The 18375-nt window shown below is 38.4% G+C and overlaps 1 protein-coding gene across 2 annotated transcripts in view; it reads right to left on the reverse strand.

The window, feature by feature from the left end:
• Positions 1 to 13395, reverse strand: part of Adh5 (alcohol dehydrogenase 5 (class III), chi polypeptide) — a 19457-nt gene extending 6062 nt beyond the window's left edge. The window contains exons 1-7 of one of the 2 annotated variants that reach the window (XM_015484578.2): positions 13276 to 13395; positions 10228 to 10329; positions 8400 to 8541; positions 7769 to 7856; positions 2860 to 3079; positions 2460 to 2720; positions 371 to 506 (exon numbers count right to left, since the gene is read on the reverse strand). In XM_015484578.2, coding sequence (XP_015340064.2) covers positions 371 to 506; positions 2460 to 2720; positions 2860 to 3079; positions 7769 to 7856; positions 8400 to 8541; positions 10228 to 10329; positions 13276 to 13368 — 1042 coding nt within the window. In that variant the 5' untranslated portion in view covers positions 13369 to 13395. Of the gene's footprint in view, positions 1 to 370; positions 507 to 2459; positions 2721 to 2859; positions 3080 to 7768; positions 7857 to 8399; positions 8542 to 10227; positions 10330 to 13055; positions 13077 to 13275 lie in introns of those variants that run through there. The other variant, XM_015484579.2, reaches the window with a different exon arrangement.
• Positions 13396 to 18375: the final 4980 nt, after the last annotated feature.

Consider the following 18375-nt stretch of genomic DNA (forward strand, 5'->3'; position numbering starts at 1 on the left):
ATTGATGAAGTTCTCTCCTCCGCCGCTTTCTGCTGACATCAGATCTCTGCCATGTTGGTATCCTATGCGAATGGCAGCATTTCGTTCCCCTTGCCGGGCAACCAAAGCAACGGGTGAGTCCTGACCGGCCCTCAGCAGGACCCGGACCGAGAAGCAGTTTCCGCGGGCTCCTAGCCCCGGGCCAGGGAAGTTCCGGGAGCCGGAACTCGGCCGCTCCGTGCTCGGTGTAAGCTCCTATAAGGGTAGGCTCCAAGAAGCAGTCCCCGCGGGCTTAGTCATGAAGATTCTTATTAATACAGGAAAACTAGTCTGGGATTAAAACTCTGTCAATGAAAGTAACGAGAGAAAAGGGACTCATCTACTGAATTACCTCCAAAGGCAGTGCCTTTCCATGTGCGACCTGTCACCAGCTGGAATGGACGGGTGGAGATTTCTTCACCTGAAGCAGCTACTCCAACCACCACGCTGACACCCCAGCCTTTGTGGCATGCCTCAAGTGCTGCTCTCTGCAAGCACAGAGTAAGATCAAATCACACGAGTCAGTACATTTTGTTCAGAATAACTTCTTTCCCGGAAACTTATGTGGGTGGGCCTGGTGTGTGTGACACGGGGCTTTAAAAAAAAAAAAAATGCCGACTAATGTCCAAACTTCATGTAATTTTATTGAACAATTATATTCTAACAGGTATTTTAAAAATTATTAACCTGGATAAATATTAACATAAATTGAACAAATGTAAAGCTTTCATTTGCTTTGTACTCTAAAAGTAAATCGTATGTCCACATGTAGAAGAATGAGGTAGACTCCTTATCTCTTACCAGTTAAAATTTCAAAACAGGTAAGAGTTGAAACTATGAAAATCCTAGGGGGGAAAAAGAACAAATGCTTTGAATTTTGGATCCCCAAAGCACAGGAAACAAAAGCAAAAAGAGACCAATGGGATTACATCAAACTGAAATGCTTCTGCACAGAAAAGGAAACAAATAAGAGTGTGGAGAAAACTTAGAGAATGGGAAAAGTATGTGACAGGGGTTGATATCCAGAATTTATAAAGAACTCCAAAAACAACAGCAAAAACAAAAATAACCCAATTAAAAAATTGGCAATAGACATAAACACGTTTCTCAAAAGACACAAATTTTCAACAGGTACATGAAAAAATGCTTAACATTATTAATCATTAGGGTAATGCAAATCAGATATAATCTCACCCTGTAAGAACGTCCATTACCAAAAGGATAAATGATTAAATGTAGTGAGGATGTGCAGAAAAGGGGAACCTTGTCATTCTGGAAAACAGTATGAAGATTCCTCAAAAAATTAAAAATAGAAAAAAAAAAATTAAAAATAGAACTACTGTATGACCTAGCAACCCCACTCCTGGGTATATGTCCAAAGGAAAAATGAAATCATTTTATTGAAGAGTCATCTACACTCCTATGTTCACTGTGGCACTATTCACAACAGCCAGAAAATAGACAACTGAAGTGTCCATCAACTGATGAATGGATAAAGAAATTGGTACATATATACCATCGAATATTATTCAGCCATAAAAAAGAATAAAATCTTGTCATTTGTGGCAACATGGATGGAACTGCAGATGATTATGTTAAGTGAAATAAGGCACAGAAAGACGAGTACCACATGATCTTTTTACTCGTGTGGAATCTAAAAAAGATCTCACAGAAGTTGAGAGTAGAATAGTGATTATCTATCTAGAGTAGGGTGGGAGGAGGGATGAAGAGAGGTTGATCAACGGACATTAAGTCAGATTTAGATAGAAGCAAGAGGCTTTGGTATACTGTTGTACAAATAACAGTAATGTACTATACATTTCAAAAAGCTAGAACAATGGATTTTGGAAGTGTTCACCATAAAGAAATGATAAGTGTTTGAGAGATAATGTTTAACCTGATTAACATAGTACTCCATTAATATGTACAATTTTTATGTTTTTATGTGTTGGTTTAAACAAAAAGTAAATCCTAGCTCAAAGTTCTAAGGAATTTAGTATAAGAAGTAGGCAGGAGAAGTAACAGTATTTTTCACTCAATATCTACTTGTGTCAAGTAGGTGTTGTTACTATCTGCATTTGACAGATAATGAAACCTAGGTTTAGAGAACTAGTCCATGGCTCAAGGTCACTGAGCTGGTAAGTATATGAATACGTAACTCCAAAGCCCACACTCTCTACAACTTCAATATTCTGCTTTTTCATTTAATGAGACATATATTTAGGTTGCACTGAAAGGCAAAGAAACAACTTTTCATCTTTCCATAAGACATTCTTGTGTCATTTTCTACTTGTAGTCCAGTTATTTTTCCCTTCTTTCATTAGAACTGTTATCAAAAGACTTCCTTTGTAAAAAACAAATCCATCAATTTTAAATCCTAATGGAACTACATTAAAAAGAAAGTTCTACAAACAAAAAAGGAATGAAACAAGCATACTCACCATGACCTTCACATTACCAATACACTCAAAGGAGTAGTCCACTCCTCCATCAGTCATCTCAATGAGCACTTCCTGGATGGGTTTACTGAAGTCTTGGGGATTAATACATTCGGAGGCTCCAAATTCTATGGCCCTTGCAAATTTATCTTTATTGATGTCCACACCAATGATCCGGGATGCACCAGCAACTTTACAGCCCATGATAGTTGCCAATCCAACTCCTCCGAGGCCGAAGACTGCACAAGTAGAGCCAGGTTCTACCTAACAGGAAAGACAGTCTGTAAGGAACTCATTCAGCAAGGGTCAAGGACATCAGTAGGTTTCAGGCCAGTTTCACTTTCTAGCAAAGCTTTGCTGAAGTGAATTAGAAGGCAGAAGCTAAAACCCAGGCTGATCTCACCTTGGCAGCGTTCACCGCAGCACCATACCCAGTTGAAATGCCGCAACCAAGAAGGCAGACTTTATCCAAAGGTGCTGAAGGGTCTATTTTAGCAACTGAGATATCAGCCACAACTGTGTATTCAGAAAATGTGCTGGTTCCCATGTAATGTAAAATTGTCTTTCCTTTGCAAGTAAATCTGCTAGTACCATCTGGCATTAATCCTTTCCCTTGAGTGACTCTAAAAAAAAAAAAAAAATAGGAAAAAGCAGAATGGAATGTGGTTTCTTGGTTTTTAAAAATAATGACCAGTAAATATTCAGAAAAGTGTACTAAGATCAAAAGTCTAGTTTTTATTGTATTCATTAATAATCTAGCACATTTCAGAAATGCCTTACTGGTGAACTTGTAAGAAATTTATACTCTTCGGTATCTTTCCAGAACTTATTGTCAAAGCACGAAACTCATTTTTTTTCTTTTTTTTGGGGGGGGGGGGATTGGAACTGGTTTATCCTCAGAGCTCATGGGTCGGTCTTGTAGTAAGGTTTACAAGGTAATACAGTATTTCTTAGTAATGCAAAGGGAGACATGGACACAGGGCACAAAAGCCATATATGGGAAGTAGAACTGGTTCTCTCTGCCATTTTGTGATATACCATCCTGAACTCTGGGTCCCTATAAAGCTGTTTTTCTTGTGACCATTCTGAATTTAGAATAGATGTACTTTAACTTCAGACTGTTGGATGGCCTCCCTTGGCCAAATCAAAAATCTTTTATAATCTTTTGGATAATCGACCTTAATCAGTCAGAAAATATAAATACAGAATGTTTTGAAATGACATTAAGGCTGATCAGAGTAATATCAGGGAGTAACTGGTGAAGTAGAGAGGAGATAAGAGAATTGAGGTCTTCTGTAAATCAACTTTCATACTATCTTTGGGCATACAATAATTAAACCAAATTCTTCAAGACAGATAGTTGTGGGGATTAAATATGACATTCTAGATTTTCTAAGTGCCCATCTGATCCTGACTTTCTTTTAAAATTTATTTTGAGAATACATTTATGGGGGCTAGGGTTGTGGCTCAGTGGCAGAGTGCTTGCCTAGCATGTGTGAGGCACTGGCTTCGATCCTCAGCGCCATATAAAATAAAGTTACTGTGTCATCTATAATTAAAAAAAATTTTTAAAACAAGAATACATTTGTGTAGACTGCTTATGGAAGTAAATTTTAGAAACCAGGGAGGTTTCTAATTGCTATCCCATACTATCTAACTAGACAAATCTTTAGTTTCTCTTTTTCTTTTGGTACTGGGGATTTATGCAGGGCCTCACACATGCTAGGGAAGTGCTCTACCACAGATCTATATCTTTACCCTTTTTTAATAAGATCTTGCTAAATTGCCCAGGCTGGACTTCAATTCTCCTGCCTCAGCTCCTAAGTAGCTGGGATCCTAGGTATTTGCCACTTTGCCCAGCTAATCTTCACTTTTTTTCACCTTTAAATTATAAAGCATAAATCTGTGCTCAGTGCATATATAAAATTACATCCAGTAATAGGGCAATAGGTATTTCATAAAGTTCGCTGAGGGAAATAACGACAAAAACTATGACAATTTATTCTGTCTTCCTGGTTACAGTCATTATGGGGCAGGGTTGGCAAACAAGGCAAATAAAGCAAGTACCTTTCCTCTCTATCTAAACCAGATGCAGCCTTTTGGCTTTTTTATGGTATGCAGGTTGACTTAATTCATTAATTTGGGTTCAAAGCTGGCTTCTTCCATAGGCTCCAAGTATTGTAATTCCTGCACTTCACTGTGAGCTCTGAAATGGTGTTCATGTCAATGTTCTTGAACCTTCCACATTTTAATTGGACACTTCTCGTTAAGGCAGGGAACCATTAAAAGCTGTCTCAGCACCAGCATCTTAACTATTAGTCACTATGTAATACTAAAACTACTCCCAAGTATTGATTAAAACTGGATTCACATCCCCCTTTTTTTGTGTACAAGGGATTAAATCCAGGGGCGCTTAAACACTGAACCTCTGCCCTTTTTATATTTTATTTTGAGGCAGGGTCTCACTAAGTTGCTTTAGGGTCTCACTAAGTTGAAGTTGGCTTAAAATAGCGATCCTCCTGCCTCAGTCTCCCTCATCAAATGCCATGACTATCCTCACAGCCTTAGTTGACAAAATTCAGAATCCTCAATTTCCTGATAATAAGAAATCCATTTTCAAGGTGACAGTCATTGTTAAGAGAGTTTTCAGGCTTTTTTCTGCTATGTCCACAAACCGCCAAACCAGCGATGGAAGCACTGGTGGGTGCTTGTGCTTGTGCTTCACACTGTGCTTGACTCCTTAAGCTGTTCATGGCTACAGCAGCAGGGACAAAGGAGCACTGTGATGTTCTGAATTCAACATGCACAACTTAAGAATCAGAGAAAATTGTTTTAAAAATCCATCATAAGGGATGGGGCTATAGCTCAGTAGAGAGTGCTTGCCTACCATGCTTGAGGCCCTGGGGTTGATCCTCAGCACCCACCTCCCCGCAAAAAAACATCCATCATAAACTCTGAGAACAAATGATAACTTCATAAATGAGGAAGCCCAAATCGTATTTATATAAGTAGAGCATACAAGCAATTATCCAGATCCATAGATGAAAACCGATGGCCAAACTGACTAATTTAGATCTGTCTGGAGGCTTTTCAAAAGTCTCACTGTCTTCAAGGATTCATGTTATATTTCCTCTTCCCTTTCTGCCTGTGTAGTTGGTTACACTGATAGAGGAAAAAACTCAAAAAACCTCACACAGGAAACCAACACAATAAATGTCAAAAAAAAAAAAAAAAAAAAAATCACTGTGTTATTCTAAAACAGAAGAGGTACTACATCTTGATTAGGAGAGCAGACCCTAAAGTCAGATTGCTTGGTTCAAATCTGTGTGATCTTGGGTAGTTTAACCTTTGTGCCTTAAGTTTCCTCACTAGAAAGCATGGAAAACCTTGTAAATTCCTAAAAAAAATCTAATGAGACATCACGTAGCTAATATATTAGTGTTATGTCTGGCAGAGTATGGTTAGTAAATATTTGTTATTTTTTATAAACACTAATTTGATGTACACTCTTAAGTAAACCCTTTGGAATACATATATGAATAAATATGCAGTTGAGAAAATGGTTTGCTTCTAGATTCAAGAGTATGTTTCTTTTGCGAGAAAAACAAAAAATACACTCAGAAACAAAACAAGTATCAAAGCTCAACATAAAATAATTGTTGTATATCTTCAAAGGAGTGGTTTAAGCTTGTTAAGTCACTCTTACCAGAGGAGTTTCATGAACCAAATGTGACACGGGATACATCATCTTTCATAGAATTTTTTTCTCTGAAAGGCTGGTTAGTCTTAACAAGCCCATCACCTTGATGTGCTATAAACTAATTTTTTCAGTGCCATAAGAAAACAAACGTATGATCAAATGGATCTCCCATTAGATGGCGGAGGGAGCATAAACTCCTCCGTTCACACCTGAAAGCTGCAGATGTGTAGCCCAAAACTTAGCAATACCAATCTCAGGAAAACACCCCAAAGCAGGTTGTGCATGTGTGTGTAAAAATGTCACTGGCCATATTAATCCTATAGCTACAAGCTGGGAGAAACTTAAAGTGTCCACCAACAGGAAAATGGATAAATGGTGGTATCTGGAATGGAATAAGACAGAACAAAACATAGAGATGCGATGTTGAGAGCCACAGCCGAAGGGGCCCCAGCAAACTTCCAGCTGCCGGCTGATGATTGGCTCACAGCGGCCCCAGCAACTTCTAGCTGATTGGCTCCTCTGCCGTGATGCTCATTGGGCTGTTTCCCTGCCCTTTCAGACCACGGAGCTGCTCATTGGGGGACTTTTTTGGCCCCGCCCACGTGACCCAGCCAATCGGCCTCAAGAGCAGGAGGATTGTGGGAGGGGGAGAGAAGCTTGTGTGGGAGAGAGAGGCTTGTGGAAAGCCGGTGGTGGCAGTTGGGCTCTGAGGGTTTTTCCTGAGGAGCTGTGTGGTTTGGTGTGTGGTTCTAAAAATAAAGTTAGTTTCTTTTGACAAGTGGCTCCTGATTGTGCCCAGCCAGACAGCAACGTGGACGTATCCCACAGGTATTACGAATGGAAAAAACCTGACAAAAGAGCACACTCTACATGATTCTATTTATACAAAGTTCTACAGTTGAAGACACCAGAATAATGATTACTTCTGATGGAGGCAAGTGCTGACTTGTAAGGGACATGAGGGACTTTGTGGGATGCTATCAGAGATCTTTCCTCTTGATCTGAGTAAAGACTCTAATCATCCGGGGGGGGTGTGTGTGTGTATTATTCACTGGGCTAAACTTAAGATTTGTACACTGCAAATATAGTATTATAGGTATGTTCTACTTCCATAAAAAAGAAAAAAAGGAACAAACAAAAGGGGATCTTACATTGCTTCAAAGAAATAGTTTTTTAAGTGCTATTAACATATAATAAAATAACTTACCTTTTCTGTGTCAAGGGGTTATGTTATCTCTTCTAGGCTTCTCAACAATCTTATGAGGTAAGTTTTATTACTTTAATGGACAATAAAATGGCTCATAAAAATGATTTCACTTAATCTCACAAACATGTCCTTCCTTGCAAATCTAGCGTAGGATTATGGAAAGAGAATGGGTTCATAAAATTCTGTTCTATATCGTAATGACCTATGATACTGTGCAAATCCTTAATTTCTTGCATCTTCATTTTTTCATCTTTGAAAATAAGGTTATTAATAACAGTGACAGTGAGACTGCTTTAAAGATGAAATTAGTTCATGTAAAATGCACTGCTTAATTGCCACATAATTAAGTGATTATTACCATTAATATGACCTCTTGTTTTAAGAATACAATAAAAAGCCACTAACCTTATCTTCTGGCAAAGGTTTGTTTTTGGATTTAGACAAAATTTGCATTCTCCACACTGTGGGATGTAAAGCGGGATGACAGTATCACCTGGGAAACAAATACAAAGACATCTTAAACAGGTGGTACCTATTTCTAAATGAATAAAGCAGCCTTTGCAAATTCCATTCCTTTCTGCTGTAGTCTACAAAGTTAACTTCAAGGTTTAAAACTTTACCCATGTAATGTCACCTAGACATTGCCTGACCATGCAAAAAGTATGTTTCAAAGTTTTCATCTAAATGAAACTCTTAAAACAATAACTGCAGAACAAAGTCATGTGCTTCAAAATACTGACTTATTGACATCATTCTAAGAATTCTTGCTGACTTTTCCAAAATTGACTTTGGAACTGTACTTAAACAGTTTCAGATGAAGAGCAGTCTGCAAAATTGAGAGAGAGAGAGAGAGAGAGAGAGATCGAGATCCAAACATTTGTGCTTCCCAGATGAATGAAATCAATTTTGACATTTTTTTTTAGGTGACAACCTATTTATAAACAGTTTATAAACAGTGTGTAGTTTATCAGAAAAGTAACTTCCCTACAGATATAAGCCTAAATCATCAAATAAATAATTTAAATATTCTCCTTACCTGCCTTAAACTTAGTAACTCCTTCACCAACACTTTCCACAATTCCAGCACCTTCATGTCCCAAGATCACTGGAAAACACCCCTCAGGATCAGCTCCACTCAAAGTATAGGCATCAGTGTGGCAAAGTGCAGTGGCAATGATCTGTCAGGGTGTCAGAATAAAAAGCACTGAAGTGTGTGTGTGCATGCAGGTCAGAGTGAGGTACAAGTCAAATAAATGACATTTACTTTAATATTATACTTTGTGGATTTTAAGATACAAGTCTTTTCTATTTTAACTTGTTTAAATCACCAAGGGTTCATAATCCACAGCATGCTAATGATTAGAATTGGCAGCATTTTTTACATGGTACGTAAAAATAACGGTGTATTTATATGCAATGAAATGTGGCATGGCTTTCTTCTTTTTCAATGCATGTTAGCAGAAGGTAAACAAGGTAATTTTATGTGCACTGTGCCTGCAGGTGTGGGGAGGAACATTACATATTGCAAAACAAGTGTACCCCATCTCACTTTTGACTTCCTTGTGGATTCTGGAATGTCTAAAAAAGTACTATTTCTGAAATATGCCAGTCTGCTTGAGTCTGGACCCAAACTATGAGATTTTACTGGAATCAATCTTTTGCCACCACACATTATTTCCACTTAAATAAACCTTTTATTCCCGTTTCTCTGTTTTTCAAGTATCTTGTCTTTCCAAAGCACAAAAAAGTACAGAAAGCAAGACTCTTGGAGTATTTGTATTTGTGCTGCTCTGCTTCTGGCCTACATACTCACTTACAATGTAATACTCTTTGCTATCTGTCAGCAGTTTCTCAGGGATGAAATCTGAACTCACTGTGCTTCAAGCAGTTCATCTTTGTTTATTTAGGACAAATACTCTTCTTCAGTGGCAAAAGCACAATCAGTTTAATTTCTGAACTTGAAGAAGAAAAATACTACACTATTATAAGATTTCAGATTTCTGAGTCTCAGTTGAAAAGGGCCTCCAAAAGTTATTTGGTTGTGGGTTCTCCCCACCTGATCTGTATGATCCTTGGGAGCATGAGCCAGTATGTGCAGTATATATTTGGAAGTAGGATGGTGGTGGTGGAAGTATACTTAAAATAATGGCAAAAGAAAGCCGAGTCTTTTCCTAAAATGTAACATTTTTGTAGAAAGGAAAAAAAATTATTTAATGGCCATTACTTTAAAACATTAATTTTATATATAAAAAACAAGTAGAGAGTTAGAGTTTTATAAATGTCAAGATTGCTCCAGCTGGCTGTCTTGTGTAATATACCCCTCTCCAGGTGTAACTTTCCCTCTCTGCTGCAGTGGAGGTTGAGAGGAACTGGATTAATCAACCTGCTGAACCTTGGCCTGGTCCATCAGGGACAGTACATTTTGAAGCTCTCTAAGCAAGCAAGGAGACTTTATTTGCTTATTGCTTTAGTTAATCAGGAACCTCTTTCCAAATCTCATTGGAAGTCCCTTCTAACATAACCTGGTATTATTTATCGTTTCCAATGTTACACCATAGATTATGGGATCAGCAGAAAAGGGAAGATCTTACAAAATCACATTAAACTATAAAAGTTATATTGCAGGAATCTAGTAATCCACAGGAATGGTGCTATGCCAGCCAAAGCTACAATTGAGAGAGAGATAAACTACAAAAGTGAGAGAGGTAAAAGGATGTTGATGCTAAGGTTGAATGACTTTCAGTTTCCTCTCCTTGAATTGTCCTTGGGGTTTATCCTCTATAGACCTCAGAGCTACTCATTTACTCACAGACCTAACTGTAAGTCTTTTTTTCATTCTCCCAATGCTGAAGGTGTATCATTACCTTAATTCGAACTTCATGAGCCTTTGGGGGTGCTACTTCTACCTCCTCAATAGAGAGAGGCTTTCCAGCCTCCCAGGCAACTGCGGCCTTGCACTTGATAACCTAAAATGGGGGGAAAAAGAGAATGAGCGGTTTATCTTCCTAAACTAATTATTTAGTGGCCAATTCTGATACCAAGAATGCTAATCTTAGAAATACTACAGATTCACAGAGAAATATAAATATTCACCCCTAAGTGATATGTAGAATTGTTTTCAGATTTCATAGAATTAGTATACAGTAAAAAAGATTTGAGATGATTACTCAATCCAATACAACAGTCTCTTTTGGCTACGAAGTCTTATTTGTCAAACATTTAATGACCTTCTATGATGCATTAAAAAAGAGCAGAATAAGAATATAGGTCCCAACAGAATCTGATACAGTAGATCTGTTATGAGGCTATATGGTTAATATATGCCGTATTAAACTTTTGCTCAGAATGGTTAAATTAGCACCAGTTTAGTGCAAAACTATAGGATAGGAAGGAGGATAAGAAGTATGAGAATGGGAGAACTTCAACTTTTAACTGTGCTAATACAGGAGCCCCTTTGACACATAATATGTGTAAATGCAATATACAAGCATTTTGCCACATATGGTTACACAGTACTAACAAAACAGGCTGATCTCAGATATGGTATAGGTGTAAAATACACCTGAATTTTGAAGACTTAGTACAAAAAAAAAGTAAAAATATCTCATATATGTACATATATATTATATATTTATATACACACATATTTTCTGTTTGGTGATACTGGGAATTGAACTCTGTCACTGAGCTACCTCCCCAGACCTTTTTTTTTTTTTTTTTAAACATTCTGAGACAAGGTCTCAATAAGTTTCCCAGGCTACCCTTGAATTTGTAATCCTTCCATTTCAGCTTCTGGAGTAGTTGGTATTACAGGCATGTAAAACTGCACCCAGCTGTATAATATCTTTAAAAATATTATGTTGAAATAGTATTTTGAATATGTTGGATCATATAAATATACTATTAAAAAACAATTTCATTTGTTCCTTTTTTTAATGTGGCTACTGGAAATTTTTAAATTACATATGTGACTTGTATTATGTACATATAGGAGGTTAAGAGATTATAGTCAGTACACATGCTTCCCCATTACCATGAAATCAAGCATAATGAGGAAGGTTTTGAACAGTGCACAAAATGCTTATGAAGTGTGTTTACAGCAGACAGATGTGTACATCAATAATTTTTAAATGTGATTTAAAGAAACAGGAACAAAGGGCTATAGAAAGCAAAAAATGAAGGAAGAATGTAACCTTGGTGGTTTTGGGAAAGCATCAATTTTAATGAAGAATGAGAAAGAAGTAATTACAAATAAAACACCTACAGATTGAATGATTATGAGTAAATGGAAGTCAATATGAAGTTCCTAATACAGTTCTTGGCATAGTGAAGCTTTGCAAAAATAGGTAGTTATTGGTGGCAGCGGAACAGAGTTGAGGAAAAGGAGAGGTGAACTAAAGATATAAGGAATGGCTACTGTAACTAGTGAAGCTGCAAATTATTGCTTTTAAATTTGAAATGTAAGGCCAGGGGTAATGGCGCACACCTGTAGTTCCAGCAGCTTAGGAGTCTGAAGCAGGAGGATCTCGAGTTCAAAACCAGCCTCAGTAAAAGCAAGGTGCTAAGCAACACAGTGAGACTCTCTCTCTAAATAAAATACAAAATAGGGCTGGGGATGTGGTCGAGTGCCCCTGAGTTCAATCCCTAGTATTCACCCCCTCTACCCCAAAAATTGAAATGTAGGTATTAAATATGAGAGTAAAGAATTTAGACACCATTAGCACCTTTTTCCACCTTAATGTACCACAGATCTCAAAACAAAATCCCAAAGGATCAAATTAGAATGCTAACAATTTAGTCACCCAACCCAGAGATCCAAAGCAACAGATAAATAATTATACAGAACCAAAGTTTGATCCCTCTCCCATTAAAAAATGCTGAAAGCAGCTTAACCTTTTCCTTTCACTGAGAAAGCAAAACAAAGCCCCACTCTAAATCCAGGGGAAATTGCCCTATGTCAACATTTAAACTATGTAGGAGTTACAATATTTCACCGTCTCTGAAGATATTTGGTAATAAGGAAAAACAACTGCATATTAAGCCTGAAAGATTGTTAAGAGTTTATCGTTTTAAACTTCACCATTTACAGTCATATATCTTTCCAGAAAATGTCTAAAGTTTGTAAAGCATTAAAACAATCAAAACAATCAGCGACTTTAAATTGATAATTCATCTTTTTCATGTACTTCTGCCTATATAGTTTAATATGCATTTCAGAATCTTTTCACTCAAGGACAGATCTGAGTTGGACTTCTGACTCACTACCTTTGGTGTAATCACGAAGCACAACCAACTTTTTAAGCTTCATTTTTTGGTCTCCGAGAAGGGAAAAAATGCCTCGCAGTCGTGTTATACAAGGATTATGAGAGGGCATAAATCTCTTGGTGCCTAAGTGCTCAAAAAATGTTAAAAAGAAAGGAACCTAAGAGTCTTCCCAAAATACACTCTCAAGTGGCACAGTAATTGAGCATTTTCCAAGTCGTGAATTGCAACCATAAAGCACTAGCACGTAGGAGTAGGGCTCTGGCTGCAGCTTTGTCTGCCTGCAAGCGTGACACCACGAAAGTTATTTAATTTCGCATAAAGAGCAATGACTTGTAAAGAGCAATGGCTTCTCCAAGGCCATTTGTATTAGGACACGCACTCGACCAGCCCCTGCCCCCACTCTTCGGTCCTCCCTACCCCCATCCACCTCTGGCGGTTCCAGAAGCAGAGAGCAAAACTACTGCCCCAGTGAGGAGCCAAAACAAAGCTTCCTTCCTCTCTTTTCGGCTGAGGCGGCCGCAGGCTCTGATTCAGCTTCGGTGGCGGGATCCCATCCCGGGCCGAGCCGCGCGCCTTTGCTAGCGGCCTGATGCCACCCCACGTTCTTCCTTCCTCTAGCACAAGGCCCGCGGCAATCACGCAGTTACCTGGTTCGCCATGTTCACGCCGATCGGTCGGCGCCGGAGATGGGCGGTGCCGGGGCCTGGTGGGGACGTGGCCAGAACCGGAAGGGCGTGCATGAGTCTTGGCGCCTGCCTGCTCTAGGGGTTGCTGGTGACGTTGTACTAGAGGGTTTGGTTCGTGCGTTTCCTCTTGGTTGAGTGCGCTGCCTTCAGGGGTCCTGCCACAGACTCCTTTGCGAAGCATCTTGGTTGGGGTGGGATGTGGGCAAGTCATGGTAGATAAGGCTTAAAAGAGCGAAGGAGAAACAGTGACAGGCCTGCTGCGTGTTTGTGCCCCGTAGGCAAATGCTGCTTTTCCTTCAAGGCACGTTGTGGGCCCTGGGGAACACTGGATGAATAAGATACCACGACTCAGGGGATTCTCCACGAAGAGAGGAAACTAAGTTTGTGAGACTAATGATGAAGGGTGCACAAAAGAGAGAGGGGCCCATTCTAGGAGCTTCTCGAGGTTTTTTTTTTTTTTCCCAGCAGCACCTGATAGGTTTGTAGGTTTTGGGAATAGTACATAGGGAGAGACTTTGCAAGGAGGGTCGAGGGCAGCAGAAAGTTTCCAGAACCTGTATGCATTTTAAACGTGGGCCACAATGTAGAGAAGGTTGGAGTATTTGCTGGTTTACATATTATTTTAGTTGTAGATGGACGCAATAACTTTATTTATTTTTACGTGGTGCTGAAGATCAAACCGAGTGCCTCACACGTGCTAGGCAAGCTCTCTACCGTTGAGCTACAATCCCAGCCCTGTTGGTTTACTCTACAACAGTCTGATTGTTGTATAAGCTGTGTTTTGTTAAAATGGCTCTACCAGACACCCTATCAGACCCTTTTCCTATTTGCTTTTCAGTCTCTTTCAAGGTTCATTTCTTGAATATATACCTTAAAGGTTGATGATCTCAAAGATTCTCTCCAAAGTCCTTTCCTCCCTTCACTCCACCCTCCCACCTACACCATGGCTTTTAACTTCTTTATATTTAAGGATAATTATCAGATTATTATCTATAATCAGGATGGCTCCCCTAAACTTCAGGCTTGAGTGGACAGCTATGTACTGGATGTCTGTCTCAATTAGGATTCTTATGTCTTTAAAACACAACTCATCTTGTATTTTTCTCTTTAAAGGGACTTTTCTTTATATATCTGTGTGTCCATACTAACCACAGAAAGCCTGGGAATCACAACTCTCTTTCTCCCTCAGTCCCTGCATATCTCCAAGCCCTAAATATCTCTCACATCATGTGTCCCCCCACCACCCTCTTGTTGCTGCCTCAGTTCAGTCTCATTATTTCTTACAGGGTTACTGAAAAAGCCTCCCATCTATTTCATTGATACCAGACCTCTGAATCCCTGAATCTAATGAACTTCTAAATTAATGCCTGCTTGGTGATCTTTATAAAATATAAATTGATCAGTGCCATTTCCTTTCTGCCCCTAAACATAAGTTGGGTTTTAAATGAATGTCCTTATTCTATTTAAAAATCTTCAAGGGCTAAGAGATGGATAAAATCTAAATTCTGCTGCTAGACCATTCAGGCTCAGATTAACCTCCTTACCTCCGCATCCTTATTTCCCATGACTCTGCCATGCAAGTCTCACACCAACCTTATGGAACATTTGTAATTCTTTAACCCCTTGAGTCCTAAGTTTTCAGTTCTATGAATATTTGCAACAAAATCAACACATGTTCATTAAAATGCGTTGGAAATCATAATTTAGAACTCAGCCTTTATGTATTTTTTCATATATATGATATATATATATTTTCAAATACTCTAATCATTTATCTATTTTCTCAAAAGAGTAGACCTTTAAAAACATAATAATTATTTCAAAATTACCATAGGTGGTATAGTTATTGCTCAATTTACATTTTTTTAACAGTCAAAGCAGGATCTCATTTATTGAGAAAACACACACAGCTAATATAATGTACAGGAGCCAATCAGGGTAAAGGTCAGCAGGGTGGGAAGAATTTACATCTATACCCATCCTACAGGTGTAGATGGGTGTCTGAGCTGTCTGTGAGGGCAGAAGGGTTCTGAGCCTATCCTACAGGTGGTCTGATTCTTCATCACAACCCACAGCAATGCCTTCTGGCTAATCGCTAGGTGCTTTCTTAGCCACAGGTGGCCCCAGGACTGGGAAGCAGGTCAATTTACATATTTATAGGTGTTCCACATCTGGGATATTGGGAAAAAAATGGTTCAAAAGTATTTTTTTTTTCTGGTTCTAGGCCTTGTGTGGGTCAGTGCTTCTGCTTGGAATGCAGTAAGCAATTCTAGTGAAAAAAAAATGAGCTTGTAGTTTTCTTTTCCCTATGGAAGATATATTTATCTTCTGGGAAGAGACATTTGTATTTTTGTTGTAGCTTGTTTAACAATAATAGGATTTCTGATTTTTGGTCTGACATGTAAAGTGTTTAGAAGTTCAGTGAAAAACTGAACAAATGGAGAAAATAACGTCTTTGTAGATAGATGGAAAGTGAGGTCACAAGGAAAACTGCTTCCTCCAAATCAGAGACAGATAGGAGAACACAGAGAATCAGAATCAGTTTACCAGAGTAGAAACTCATGTCTGCAGGCACAATTACTGGGACAAGAAAACCTGATCTGTAATTGATGAATTGCTAGCATCTCATAATTTAGTTTGAGAGTTAATGAACTCTAGGGACATCCGGTAATGGGTAAGGGGTGCAGTCATACTTCTGAGTTTTCCCTCTACAGTTCTCGTCACAGGAGAAGTTCCCAGAGAGGGGAACCTTGGCTCAGGACAAGTGGGGTCCTTGGCATATGTGATGGAGAAGAATTTTAGCACATGACGGACATGTGGCCAGATTTATTTAGGAAAGCAGTCATACACATAAGGAAGAACATGGAGTATCTCTAGAGAGACATCTTTGGGGATACAGGAAGAAATACGCATGGAATACAGGAATACAGGAAGAGCATGGTCTATAAAGAGAGAGAGAGAGACCTATCTTTTGAGATAAAACAAGGAATACACATTGAAGGTAGATATTGAGAGTGAGAGATAACAACCCCTTGGTCTAAGATGTTAAATATTTATAGTGGGACAGTATCTAGGGCTGGACTAGAGGTGGCGGCAGGGCAGAGTTATGCAGTTTCATGCCAGTTTTCCTAGTACTTGTGAATAGCCCTTGTATCATGTTACTTTTTGAGGACAAGGACACAGTCTGGGTTGAGTTGCACTGAGTTGCTTGTTTTGTAATTCAAAGTTTATGGGTATTTCTTGCAGTCCGATGGTTTATAGGCTCTTATCTTTCAGATTCAATATATCTTTCTTTTTTTGTACCCTTAAATTTCTATTTTAATGTCACAGTGAAGAAGGGAGAAAAACTCCCTGCTTTTCCCTGAAAGGCAAGTAGAAAGGTAACCATTTTTAAATATGACAGGACATTCTGTTCTTAACAGGGTTTGCCTTCAAGGCTCAACTTATGGTGATTTTTGCCAGTGATTCATCATTGCTGGGAGAAGTCATCCTGTCCCACCTAAGGGAGATGAAAAAGAATGAAAATCAACTGGGAAGCACTCTGAAGTTCACAACCTAGGGGCACAGGCTCATTAAAACACTGAGAACAAATCTTAAAACTGTATAATGCTTGCTTCCCTTATATACCTTACCGCTATTACTACTGAAGACCTATTTATTGCAGTTCCTTTTACCTAGTACATTATGTCTGCCTTTCATTAAAAAATTGCAGTAACTCTAGAAAGTTAAACACAGTTCAAATGGACAGAGTCAAAACTAGTCCCAGTATGGAAGTAGGTAACTTTGATAGACTTGAGCAAGGGAGGTGGAGGAAAGGAAACTCAGTCTCTGCCCCTGGGCTGCACCCAACTGGCTATTACACCACCTAAGGATCACCTTCTTGTGGTCAGACAGCTCCCTATCAATCTGGAGAAAATGGATATGATCTATTGTGAAAAAATTCTGGCATTGTGGGAAACCACAATAATTGTCCCAAATATATATAATATATGAGGAAGGAGGTTCCAGGATTTCTTCTTTTGAAGGAGGGCCATTTCCCATTATTTTCATTTCACTAAATAAACCCTTTATGCTTTTTCTAACTCTGTTTCTCAACTGAAATCTTTCAGGAAGACAAGAACTGAGGAAACCATTCACCTGATAACTCCAGAAGATGGAAGGGATGTTGGAATTATCAGACCATGCATTTCTAACAACTGTGATTAATATGCTGAGTGTTTTAATGGGAAAAGTAGACATATTGTGTGGATAGATGAATAATGTAAATTAAAAATTTCTGTTTTGTGAAAGACAATTTCAAGAGAAAAGAAGAAAAGCCACAGACTGGGAGAAAGTACTTGAAAAAGACATCTGATAAAGTACTATTCCTTAAAACACACAAAGAACTCTTAAAAATAAAAAATAAAAACCCTAACAACTTGATTTATTAATGAGCAAAAGACTTGAACATACTCCTTACTAAAGAAGAAATAGAGATGTCAAATAATCATGTGAAAAGATGTTCAACATCATATGCCATTAGCAAATCAAAACAATGAGATATCACTACACACATATTAGAATAGCCCAAATCCCAAACCCTGACAACACTAAATGCCTGTGAGGATGTAGAGCAATAGGAAATCATTCATTGCTGGAGGGAATGCAAAATAATTCAGCCACCTTAGTAGACAGTTTGGCAGTTTCTTAAAAACTGATCATACTTGTGCTATAGGACCCAGCAATTGTGCTTCCTAGTATTTGCCTAAGTGAACTGAAAACGTGTCCACACAATCTACACCAATGTTTGTAGCAACTTTATTCATAATTGCCAAAACTTAGAAGAAACAAAGATGCCCTTCAGTAGATGAGTAGATGGATAAACTATGGTATATCCAGACAACAGAGTGTTATGAAGTGGTAGAGAAATGAACTCTCAATCTGTGAAACAACATGAAGGAAGTATTAAGGAAGTAAATTACTAAGTGAAATAAGCCAATCTGAAAAGGCTACATATTGTATAATTCCAACTATATGAAATTCTGGCAAAGGAAAAGCTAGAAAAACAATAAAAACATTAGT

The sequence above is a fragment of the Marmota marmota genome, unplaced genomic scaffold (assembly GCF_001458135.2).
Source record: "Marmota marmota marmota unplaced genomic scaffold, marMar, whole genome shotgun sequence".
NCBI lineage: Eukaryota > Metazoa > Chordata > Mammalia > Rodentia > Sciuridae > Marmota > Marmota marmota.